This window comes from Dendrobates tinctorius, unplaced genomic scaffold (assembly GCF_039654945.1).
Source record: "Dendrobates tinctorius isolate UK_male_01 unplaced genomic scaffold, ASM3965494v1 ptg000127l, whole genome shotgun sequence".
In the NCBI taxonomy this organism is placed as follows: Eukaryota; Metazoa; Chordata; class Amphibia; order Anura; family Dendrobatidae; genus Dendrobates; species Dendrobates tinctorius.
This window is the reverse complement of record NW_027361795.1, coordinates 1,895,345-1,908,780: the sequence shown is the minus strand read 5'-3', so window position 1 is coordinate 1,908,780 and position 13,436 is coordinate 1,895,345. Positions and strand designations below refer to the sequence as shown.

The 13,436-nt window shown below is 41.8% G+C and overlaps 1 protein-coding gene across 3 annotated transcripts in view; it reads right to left on the bottom strand.

Moving 5' to 3' along the window:
- LOC141047373 (ADP-ribosylation factor-like protein 8A) overlaps window positions 1-13,072 on the bottom strand; it is a 40,113-nt gene extending 27,041 nt beyond the window's left edge. Inside the window, exons 1-2 of one of the 3 annotated variants that reach the window (XR_012219792.1) lie at window positions 12,813-13,070; window positions 1,293-1,373 (exon numbers count right to left, since the gene is read on the bottom strand). Coding sequence is in view for 2 of the 3 variants with exons in the window: in XM_073542429.1 (XP_073398530.1) it covers window positions 1,293-1,373; window positions 12,813-12,935 (204 nt within the window). In the remaining variant the exon portion in view is untranslated. Of the gene's footprint in view, window positions 1-1,292; window positions 1,374-12,812 lie in introns of all 3 variants that reach the window. The other 2 variants (XM_073542429.1, XM_073542427.1) reach the window with 2 other exon arrangements.
- Between the last annotated feature and the right edge of the window lie 364 nt (window positions 13,073-13,436).

Genomic DNA, 13,436 nt, shown 5'->3' with positions numbered 1-13,436 from the left:
TTTAAATCTTAAGGGTGTGTGCACACGTTGTGTATTCTGCTTCAGAATTTTCTGCGCGGATTTTGCAAAAGACCTGCGGTTTATCTGCGGATTAGCCTGTGGTTTTCCCCTGCGGTTTAACACCTGGACAATGGAGTAGGTGTAAAACCGCTGCGGATTCCGCACAAAGAAGTGACATGCTGCGGTTTTGAAATCGCAGCAAATTCGCGTGGAAAATTCCGCACCGTGTGCACAGTGGTTTTTGTTTTCCATTGATTATAATAGTACTGTACATCGCAGCAGAAACTGCTGCTGATCCGCGGGGCCAAAACGTGTGCACACACCCTAAATGTGTTTTCAGCTCTGGTCATTTAGCATCCAAAAGAGATGGATCTTTTTACTTCTCAAAGCCAAGTTATTCAGATCACCAAAAAGATCCATCAATAATAAGTCCCCTTGCACATTAGACTAATATTGGCCTAACCTGGAGATCAACAGTTCAGCAAACACTCACATGTGTATAGGAGCGTTAGTCAACTGATCGTTAGGGGAGACGACAATTGGACATGTCCGATTTCTGACTATTGTCTTTCTCGCACAGAACATAAACAACCTACAAAGAAAAAGGTTCTCCAACAACTTTTCAACATTTAAATTATTTTTATTGATGCTCTGCTATCACCCACTTCGTGGTAGTGGCGATGTGTCAGTATCCGCCGCCTGCACCGTGGCGTCACATGACACTCAGCACACAACCTCCGGTGTAAGCTATGGTGCAGGCGGTGGATACGGACACATGAGGTGGGTGATAGGAGAGCATCTCCGATACATAAGCTTCTATTCTGTCTTGTTCCCTACACAACCCTTCTGAGGAAGACTGGCCGAAATGCGAGTCGAGGGGTGACACTGACTTGGTTTGTGGTTCTGGGTAATTATACTTGCCATGTTCTGACAACAGACCTTGTGCTTTGCTGAGTATGGCTCCCATTCCGATTACCTGAGGAGCATTTACTTCCAGCAATGTTCTTGCTAACAATTTCTCATGTGCATTAGTATATAGATTGATACAGGTGAGATCTGTAAGGTGTAGTGTTTTATCTTCTTGATGTAGTAATGGGCCTCCATGCTACTGCCTAGGGGCATCAGAGCTTCATACCATACAGAACATAGAAGCTCTTGGGTTCCGGTGTATGGGAGAGACAGCTGACATGGAGGATCAGCCAAATCATCATTCAGCCATCTAAATTGTATGGGGGTCTTTAGGACTGTAGTAAAAACTCTTCCTTCATAAACTGTGTAGTCATAGACGTTACCTTGATGGTGACGTTTCCTTTGGTGATTTTCCGCATATTAAAACCAACTGTCGGAATCATGTCTTCATTAAACTGTCCCGACTGAAAGAAACAGAGGTAAGAAATCTTCATGAGTCATCACTTTCAGAGAAGGCAATGTCTGTACTTCTCACTTTAGTGAGTCACAAACAGATGACTCCAAGCAGAGAATCATTAGCCGTGTGCCCTACTGGGAAGGCATGATCGATAAGAATCGCTGGCGATGAGGAAACACCATAAATCTATAGCTCATAGCTATACAGGCAAAGTGATACCTAAAAGGAGACATTTAAGAGCATATTGTAGGATGTCCGATTGGCAAAGGTCCAGCTAGCTGCGTCCTGCAACATGCATTTCCCTTCAGCCAGCAGAGATACTTGTGATCATGGTTGGCACACAGCATGTACAGGATAGGTGATGACTTGTAGATTAGTGGGGTCCGACCACTGGGGGCCGGCACCAATCAGTTAGAATAGGGAGGCAGTCAGGATGGTCGACTGCAGCTCCATTCATTCCCTAGGAGGCTGCTGAACACTTAGTTTGGCTTTTTCTGGCAGCCCCATAGAGAATGAATGCAGTGGCGGTCGGGCATCCCACCTTATAACTAAAAGATAAAAGTCCCTTTTGATGAATAAAAATTCAGCATCCTGCTGATTGGTGAAGGTCCTAGGGGTCGGCCCTCCATAGAATAGTAAGTCATCACCTGTCCTATCATTGGGACATAAGTTGTTTTAATTGGAGACCCCCTTTAACGCTGAAAAATAATGTAAAAATGATAACTGAAAAGGACCCTTATATTAGTAGGATTTTTTCTCACCGTGATAATCCCTTTAATTTTTCGGCCACTGCAAAGGGAATTGCAATATAATATGACGGCCATTAAAGGGGATCCGTCAGCAGGTTTTTGCTATGTTATCTGAGAGTATCATGATGTAGGGGCTGAGATGCTGATTCCAATGATGTGTCACTTGCTAGTGTGCTTGCTCCCATGTTGATACCATCTTTGTTTTCTTATGCTGCAGATCTAGCAATGCTCAAAATGCTGAGCCGAGTATAACCCTGTCCCACACGCCTGATTAGCAACTTGGGTACACTCTACATAAGCAGAAAGCTGCTAATCAGTGGTGGATTACACACAGCAGTAGGACTACATGACAAGAGACACCTATAGCCCTGTAGTGAATCTCCTGCTGATAAAACACTGATTGCATTGAGACATAGCACATAGCTTAGTAAGCGACATCCCTGGAATCAGGCTCTCTGTCCCTATTTTATCATTCTCTCAGATTATACAGTGAAAACCTGCTGACATATTGCCTTTAAAGTGAATGGATGTCTTAATTCAAGGATGTGCAGGAGGCCAGCGCCGATTCTGAGAGGTCCAAGCAACCAGTGTCAGGCTGCTGCTGCCAAGGCTCCTGAGATCATTAGTCCATCAAAAAAGCACAGTTATATGTGTTTTTAAAGAGTTTTTGGAGCAGATACTGAGTGGAAAGTCTCAGAGGCCTCCTCAAAAACTTGTTTTTTTCTTTTCAGTTTCTATTCTAAAAATTTATCAAAAAGACTCAGTGTGCACATAGCCAAAAAGTACTGAGCAGAATGCATCCAGAATAATGAGCCCCAGTGTGTATGACAGACCTCAGAGGGAAAACACATCAATAGCCATCTCTATTCCATCACTTTGATATGGAAAATTGATCAGGAGATTTTCCTCTCAGCCATATTGGGAATCATGGCAGATATTTCTACCCAATTCCTGGAAGACACACCGATACCCTCCTATATGGGTGACGTTTTCGCCATCTTTAATACAATACAAACCGAAAATGCTCATATACATCATGGCATGTTTCCAGCCGGCGTTAGACGCACGAGCCAGAAGAGCGTTCTATGACTGCTGTACCTCCGATTTTAGGCTGTGACCTGTACCACTGTATAGGCCCATAGGTACAGTGGGTACAGAAAGTATTCAGACCCCTTTAAAAATGGGGGTGTTTTTCAGCTGCAGGGACAGGACGACTGGTTGCAATTGAAGGAAACATGCATGAGGCCAAGTACAGAGATATCCTGGATGAAAACCTCTTCCAGAGTGCTCTGGACCTCAGACTTGGCAGAAGGTTCACCTTCCAACAAGACAATGACCCTAAGCACACAGCTAAAATAACAAAGGAGTGGCTTCAGAACAACTCTGTGACCATTCTTGACAGGCCCAGCCAGAGCCCTGACCTAAACCCAATTGAGCATCTCTGGAGAGACCTGAAAATGGCTGTCCACCAACATTCACCATCCAGCCTGACGGAGCTGGAGAGGATCTGCAAGGAAGAATGGCAGAGGATCCCCAAATCCAGGTGTGAAAAACTTGTTCCATCATTCCCAAGAAGACTCATGGCTATACTAGCTCAAAAGGTGCTTCTACTCAATACTGAGCAAAGGATCTGAATACCTATGTCCATGTGATATTTCAGTTTTTCTTTTTTAATAAATTTGCAAAAATTTCTACATTTCTGTTTTTTTTCAGTCAAGATGGGGTGCAGAGTGTACATTAATGAGAAAAAAATGAACTTTTTTGAATTTACCACATGGCTGCAATGAAACAAAGAGTGAAAAATTTAAAGGGGTCTCAATGCTTTCCGTATCCACTGTATATTGTAAAAAAAATAAATAAATAAATAAATAAAATGACTGGTTTTTTTTTTTTACTGTAAATGTCGGCCTCTGACTGATGATTGGAGCTCCTTCTGGTGTATGGCCAAAGCAAAATGTGAACATAACACTGCATATACTGTGGGGTCTCGCTTCGTACAGTGACAGTGTCATTTCAGAAATCCGGCACTGATCGCTCCAGCCATTGCCTACTTTCAAGAGGTGAATGTACTATAGTGGTTTAGTAACCTGCAAGGTTCTAGCGTAAATATATACATTTTAGCACTTGTGCTGAGCCGTTATTCTATGCCTATTATGGAACACAGTAACTAAGTAACCAAGTTAATACCAGGGAGGGGTCCGTCAAATGGAAGACAGCAATGGTACCGGATGGACCTCACTGTCTTCTGATGAGTCCATCAGGTTCCTGACATGGTGTCCATCATTCTAACAGGAAAGGTACTATTTGTTCTGGTAAAAGTAATGGGATCTGCAAGAAGGTCTCCCAAAAAACGTGAGCCCTGACTAGTGGACTTATGGTCAGTCAGATCACACATTGGCCCCGATTTATGAAGACCCGCCATTTTCTAGCCAGACTTAATGATGGGCATGCCGAAGTCACACCGCCCTGATTCATTAATAGGCTAATCAGGAGCACCTGACAAGTGGCGTACACCTCCGTGCGCCTCTCCACGAATCTTACTCCAGTCAGAGGTGCACCGCAGCTTGTTGCAAGGTAGATGAGCTGTGGCGTCACACCCAGGGCTGTGGAGTTGGTGTCCATTCTGGAGAAGTTCGTATAAAATCAATCGACTCTGACTCCTAAAATATAACAACCTTACAGATGTATTATGAAGCTGTCGAATTCAGGTCAGGAGACCCGTGGCCATTGTGTGTATCACTGTCCGTACTCTGAACACAGAGGAGCGAATACAACCCAGGTCAGTTGGTGGCATTTTTATGCTTTTTTTGCCTTACAGGCTGCTCTGAAGGCTGGCAGAAGAAAAGCAAAAGATGGAAAAAGTAACAAAACAAAAACTATTTGTAGAAGAAGCTACAAAAGCAGGAAGAATGGCATGTTCATAAGCGCTTAAAGCACCACTCCTGCATTTTAGCCTTCTTTTTACCAAGGGGGAGTGGTGTCTTTAGGCTGCTCTGTATGATTACCTGTTAGCCACACCCCCTTGTAAAGAATATACAAATTAGCAGGTCTATAAAATGGAATAACCAAGGGAAAAGCAGGAATAACATAGCAGCCATAACTGGCCCCTTCTCACCTGGTGACAGGTGGTCTTTAGGGAAGCGACGCAGTCACGGTAAGCGCCATCTTGTCCATGTATTACATAATACACTAGATTATTGCACTTTTTACTCTTATCCACTGATAGAAAATCCTTGTTTTACTACAGATATTAATCCTTCATGATATCACCCATTTGTGCATCAGTCTCCTACAGCCAGGATTGGTGAGGAGCACCAGTGTCCCCTCGGCCTTGTGGAAGTCCGGATATCAGCCCGTGGTTCCTGGCCCTCTTTTGGGCTGACCTCACACTTTTACAGTCGTTCGTTGGTATAAAATTGAGGCAAAGAAGTCACCATGTATAATTCTAGTCAGCTGGCTCCGAGCAGCATTCCATCGGGAGGACTCAAAGGGGGTCCTATGTGTTTACCCCATCAGTTGGGACCCTCATTGTCGGGGAGCTGTGTCCACAAATTTCTTCAAGGCCTAGTAACAAAAGTAGCGTTGCCATCGCTATGATTGTACCCCTATGATGGAAATTAGCAGTGCGCCATTAGTACCAGAAAGCGCCCCTCGGCCACTTAGTGCCCCGTAGACATCAAGCGTTACCGTCTGTGATGGGGCCGGTCAGTCCCTCATACTGAGCCTTAAGCCACGGTCACACGTTCAGTATTTGGTCAGTATTTTACCTCAGTATTTGTAAGCCAAAACCAGGAGTGGGACAATCAGAGGAAAAGTCTAATAGAAACACGTCACCACTTCTGGATTTATCACCCACTCCTGGTTTTGGCTTTTACATACTGAGGTAATATACTGACCAAATGCTGAGCGCGTGAACGTGGCCTTAAGGACATAGTAGTGTGACATGCCGACCTCACAAGGGGCGCAGATATGGGGACAATTACCAAATATAGGGGAAGAGAAAAGGGGCAAAGTCTGTGCAGTCAGTGGCAATGGGCATCCTCATGGCAGGGGACAGGTATGTGGCTGCACTGCAGGACGGATAGATGGCTAGATACATAGACAGGACGGACAGATATGACAGACACATAATGGATACAGACAAGTGACAGACAGACGGACAGATGTGATAGACACATAATGGAGAGCTAGCTATGTGATAGACACATAATGGATAGCTAGCTATGTGATAGACACATAATGGATAGCTAGCTATGTGATAGACACATAATGGATAGCTAGCTATGTGATAGACACATAATGGATAGCTAGCTATGTGATAGACACATAATGGATAGCTGGCTATGTGATAGACACATAATGGATAGCTGGCTATGTGATAGACACATGATGGATAGCTAGCTATGTGATAGACACATAATGGATAGCTAGCTATGTGATAGACACATAATGGATAGCTAGCTATGTGATAGACACATGATGGATAGCTGGCTATGTGATAGACACATGATGGATAGCTAGCTATGTGATAGACACATAATGGATAGCTGTCTATGTGATAGACACATGATGGATAGCTAGCTATGTGATAGACACATAATGGATAGCTAGCTATGTAATAGACACATAATGGATAGCTAGCTATGTGATAGACACATAATGGATAGCTAGCTATGTGATAGACACATAATGGATAGCTAGCTATGTGATAGACACATAATGGATAGCTAGCTATGTGATAGACACATAATGGATAGCTGGCTATGTGATAGACACATAATGGATAGCTAGCTATGTGATAGACACATAATGGATAGCTAGCTATGTAATAGACACATAATGGATAGCTAGCTATGTGATAGACACATAATGGATAGCTAGCTATGTGATAGACACATAATGGATAGCTAGCTATGTGATAGACACATAATGGATAGCTGGCTATGTGATAGACACATGATGGATAGCTAGCTATGTGATAGACACATAATGGATAGCTAGCTATGTAATAGACACATAATGGATAGCTAGCTATGTAATAGACACAAAATGGATAGCTAGCTATGTGATAGACACAATGTATAGCTAGCTATGTGATAGACACATAATGGATAGCTAGCTATGTGATAGACACATAATGGATAGCTAGCTATGTGATAGACACATAATGGATAGCTAGCTATGTGATAGACACATGATGGATAGCTAGCTATGTGATAGACACATAATGGATAGCTAGCTATGTGATAGACACAATGTATAGCTAGCTATGTGATAGACACATAATGGATAGCTAGCTATGTGATAGACACATAATGGATAGCTAGCTATGTGATAGACACATAATGGATAGCTAGCTATATGATAGACACATAATGTATAGCTAGCTATGTGATAGACACATAATGGATAGCTAGCTATGTGATAGAGACATGATGGATAGCTAGCTATGTGATAGACACATGATGGATAGCTAGCTATGTGATAGACACATAATGGATAGCTAGCTATGTGATAGACACATGATGGATAGCTAGCTATGTGATAGACACATAATGGATAGCTGGCTATGTGATAGACACATAATGGATAGCTAGCTATGTGATAGACACATGATGGATAGCTAGCTATGTGATAGACACATGATGGATAGCTAGCTATGTGATAGACACATAATGGATAGCTAGCTATGTGATAGACACAATGTATAGCTAGCTATGTGATAGACACATAATGGATAGCTAGCTATGTGATAGACACATAATGGATAGCTAGCTATGTGATAGACACATAATGGATAGCTAGCTATGTGATAGACACATGATGGATAGCTAGCTATGTGATAGACACATAATGGATAGCTAGCTATGTGATAGACACATAATGGATAGCTAGCTATGTGATAGACACATAATGGATAGCTATGTAATATACACATAATGGATAGCTAGCTATGTGATAGACACATAATGGATAGCTAGCTATGTGATAGACACATAATGGATAGCTAGCTATGTGATAAGACACATAATGGATAGCTAGCTATGTGATAAGACACATAATGGATAGCTAGCTATGTGATAAGACACATAATGGATAGCTAGCTATGTGATAGACACATGATGGATAGCTGGCTATGTGATAGACACATGATGGATAGCTGGCTATGTGATAAGACACATGATGGATAGCTAGCTATGTGATAAGACACATAATGGATAGCTAGCTATGTGATAGACACATAATGGATAGCTAGCTATGTAATATACACATAATGGATAGCTAGCTATGTGATAAGACACATAATGGATAGCTAGCTATGTGATAAGACACATAATGGATAGCTAGCTATGTAATATACACATAATGGATAGCTAGCTATGTGATAAGACACATAATGGATAGCTAGCTATGTGATAGACACATGATGGATAGCTGGCTATGTGATAGACACATGATGGATAGCTAGCTATGTGATAAGACACATAATGGATAGCTAGCTATGTGATAAGACACATAATGGATAGCTAGCTATGTGATAGACACATAATGGATAGCTAGCTATGTAATATACACATAATGGATAGCTAGCTATGTGATAAGACACATAATGGATAGCTAGCTATGTGATAAGACACATAATGGATAGCTAGCTATGTAATATACACATAATGGATAGCTGGCTATGTGATAGACACATAATGGATAGCTAGCTATGTGATAGACACATGATGGATAGCTAGCTATGTGATAGACACATAATGGATAGCTAGCTATGTGATAGACACAATGTATAGCTAGCTATGTGATAGACACATAATGGATAGCTAGCTATGTGATAGACACATAATGGATAGCTAGCTATGTGATAGACACATAATGGATAGCTAGCTATGTGATAGACACATGATGGATAGCTAGCTATGTGATAGACACATAATGGATAGCTAGCTATGTGATAGACACATAATGGATAGCTAGCTATGTGATAGACACATAATGGATAGCTATGTAATATACACATAATGGATAGCTAGCTATGTGATAGACACATAATGGATAGCTAGCTATGTGATAGACACATAATGGATAGCTAGCTATGTGATAAGACACATAATGGATAGCTAGCTATGTGATAAGACACATAATGGATAGCTAGCTATGTGATAAGACACATAATGGATAGCTAGCTATGTGATAGACACATGATGGATAGCTGGCTATGTGATAGACACATGATGGATAGCTAGCTATGTGATAAGACACATAATGGATAGCTAGCTATGTGATAAGACACATAATGGATAGCTAGCTATGTGATAGACACATAATGGATAGCTAGCTATGTAATATACACATAATGGATAGCTAGCTATGTGATAAGACACATAATGGATAGCTAGCTATGTGATAAGACACATAATGGATAGCTAGCTATGTAATATACACATAATGGATAGCTAGCTATGTGATAAGACACATAATGGATAGCTAGCTATGTGATAGACACATAATGGATAGCTAGCTATGTAATATACACATAATGGATAGCTAGCTATGTGATAGACACATAATGGATAGCTAGCTATGTGATAGACACATAATGGATAGCTAGCTATGTAATATACATATAATGGATAGCTAGCTATGTGATAAGACACATAATGGATAGCTAGCTATGTGATAAGACACATAATGGATAGCTAGCTATGTGATAAGACACATAATGGATAGCTAGCTATGTGATAAGACACATAATGGATAGCTAGCTATGTGATAGACACATAATGGATAGCTAGCTATGTAATATACACATAATGGATAGCTAGCTATGTGATAAGACACATAATGGATAGCTAGCTATGTGATAAGACACATAATGGATAGCTAGCTATGTAATATACACATAATGGATAGCTAGCTATGTGATAAGACACATAATGGATAGCTGGCTATGTGATAGACACATGATGGATAGCTAGCTATGTAATATACACATAATGGATAGCTAGCTATGTGATAAGACACATAATGGATAGCTGGCTATGTGATAGACACATGATGGATAGCTAGCTATGTGATAGACACATAATGGATAGCTAGCTATGTGATAAGACACATAATGGATAGCTGGCTATGTGATAGACACATGATGGATAGCTAGCTATGTGATAGACACATAATGGATAGCTAGCTATGTGATAGACACATAATGGATAGCTAGCTATGTGATAAGACACATAATGGATAGCTGGCTATGTGATAGACACATGATGGATAGCTAGCTATGTGATAGACACATGATGGATAGCTAGCTATGTGATAGACACATAATGGATAGCTAGCTATGTGATAGACACATAATGGATAGCTAGCTATGTGATAAGACACATAATGGATAGCTAGCTATGTGATAAGACACATAATGGATAGCTAGCTATGTGATAAGACACATAATGGATAGCTAGCTATGTGATAGACACATGATGGATAGCTGGCTATGTGATAGACACATGATGGATAGCTAGCTATGTGATAAGACACATAATGGATAGCTAGCTATGTGATAAGACACATAATGGATAGCTAGCTATGTGATAGACACATAATGGATAGCTAGCTATGTAATATACACATAATGGATAGCTAGCTATGTGATAAGACACATAATGGATAGCTAGCTATGTGATAAGACACATAATGGATAGCTAGCTATGTAATATACACATAATGGATAGCTAGCTATGTGATAAGACACATAATGGATAGCTAGCTATGTGATAGACACATAATGGATAGCTAGCTATGTAATATACACATAATGGATAGCTAGCTATGTGATAGACACATAATGGATAGCTAGCTATGTGATAGACACATAATGGATAGCTAGCTATGTAATATACATATAATGGATAGCTAGCTATGTGATAAGACACATAATGGATAGCTAGCTATGTGATAAGACACATAATGGATAGCTAGCTATGTGATAAGACACATAATGGATAGCTAGCTATGTGATAAGACACATAATGGATAGCTAGCTATGTGATAGACACATAATGGATAGCTAGCTATGTAATATACACATAATGGATAGCTAGCTATGTGATAAGACACATAATGGATAGCTAGCTATGTGATAAGACACATAATGGATAGCTAGCTATGTAATATACACATAATGGATAGCTAGCTATGTGATAAGACACATAATGGATAGCTAGCTATGTGATAGACACATAATGGATAGCTAGCTATGTAATATACACATAATGGATAGCTAGCTATGTGATAGACACATAATGGATAGCTAGCTATGTGATAGACACATAATGGATAGCTAGCTATGTAATATACATATAATGGATAGCTAGCTATGTGATAAGACACATAATGGATAGCTAGCTATGTGATAAGACACATAATGGATAGCTGGCTATGTGATAGACACATGATGGATAGCTAGCTATGTAATATACACATAATGGATAGCTAGCTATGTGATAAGACACATAATGGATAGCTGGCTATGTGATAGACACATGATGGATAGCTAGCTATGTGATAGACATATAATGGATAGCTAGCTATGTGATAAGACACATAATGGATAGCTGGCTATGTGATAGACACATGATGGATAGCTAGCTATGTGATAGACACATAATGGATAGCTAGCTATGTGATAGACACATAATGGATAGCTAGCTATGTGATAAGACACATAATGGATAGCTGGCTATGTGATAGACACATGATGGATAGCTAGCTATGTGATAGACACATGATGGATAGCTAGCTATGTGATAGACACATAATGGATAGCTAGCTATGTGATAGACACATAATGGATAGCTAGCTATGTGATAAGAGACATAATGGATAGCTAGCTATGTGATAAGACACATAATGGATAGCTAGCTATGTGATAGACACATAATGGATAGCTAGCTATGTAATATACACATAATGGATAGCTAGCTATGTGATAGACACATAATGGATAGCTAGCTATGTGATAGACACATAATGGATAGCTAGCTATGTAATATACATATAATGGATAGCTAGCTATGTGATAAGACACATAATGGATAGCTGGCTATGTGATAGACACATAATGGATAGCTAGCTATGTGATAGACACATAATGGATAGCTAGCTATGTGATAGACACATAATGGATAGCTGGCTATGTGATAGACACATGATGGATAGCTAGCTATGTGATAGACACATAATGGATAGCTAGCTATGTGATAGACACATAATGGATAGCTAGCTATGTGATAAGAGACATAATGGATAGCTAGCTATGTGATAGACACATAATGGATAGCTAGCTATGTGATAAGAGACATAATGGATAGCTAGCTATGTGGCAGACAGATGTGATGGCCGGATACTACACAGCCAGCTGGGGCACAGCGCAGGCTACAGCTGACAGGCCCCTGCAGACACCCCCTCTATAAGGATGGCCTACTACCCCCATCATCCCCGTGTGCGAGTCACGTCCCGCAGTGCCGGTGAAGGGGCTGCGGGCCTAGCATCACACATCAGTGTGGTACACAACAAAATGGCTGCAGCCCGTCCAGTGATGTGATTCCCCCCAGCACAGTGTTCCCAGCGACATGCAGGGCAGGGGTCTGTGAGCCCCCCACTGTCCACCCCAGCTCTCTGCCATCTCTCACCGCTATCACGTTGACAAAGGTGGTCTTCCCGGAGTACTGCAGCCCCACCAGGGTGAGCTCCATCTCCTCCTTCCAGAATAAAGCCTTGAACCAGTCCAATAGCTTGTTAAATAGCGCCAACATGATTGTAGCAGAGCTGGGAGGGCAGGACACGATCCAGAGCCCGCGACCGGCCGCAGCTTCGTACGGTGCGGGCAGTGATGGGTGCAGCAATCCCCGGAGTGTGTGTGTGGGTGGGGCGAGGAGCGGTACCCATCCCTGCCCCTCCCTTAGCACAGACAAAGGAGGACGAGAGGGCGGGCAGCACCGCCTCCTGCTGCCTGTGTGTGGTGGCGGAGCTGCCGGAGGGCGGAGCACACTGACTGCCGGCCCGGTACACAGCTTCGGGCGCTGCCGACACTCATCGGCTTGGAGGAAATGGCTGATTTGGTCGCAGTGAACGATCGTCAGCGGGTTCAGTAGCTCTGACATACGAATCATTTCAGTGACCGGTGGGGTAACGATTATGGCGGTGGGCAGGCACCGTGTAGGCAGTCTATACAGGGGGGATACAACTAACGTGGAGGCCGGTGCGACCACTATGGACGATGGTCGGCTGGTGCAGAAACGCCGTGGATTTTGCAG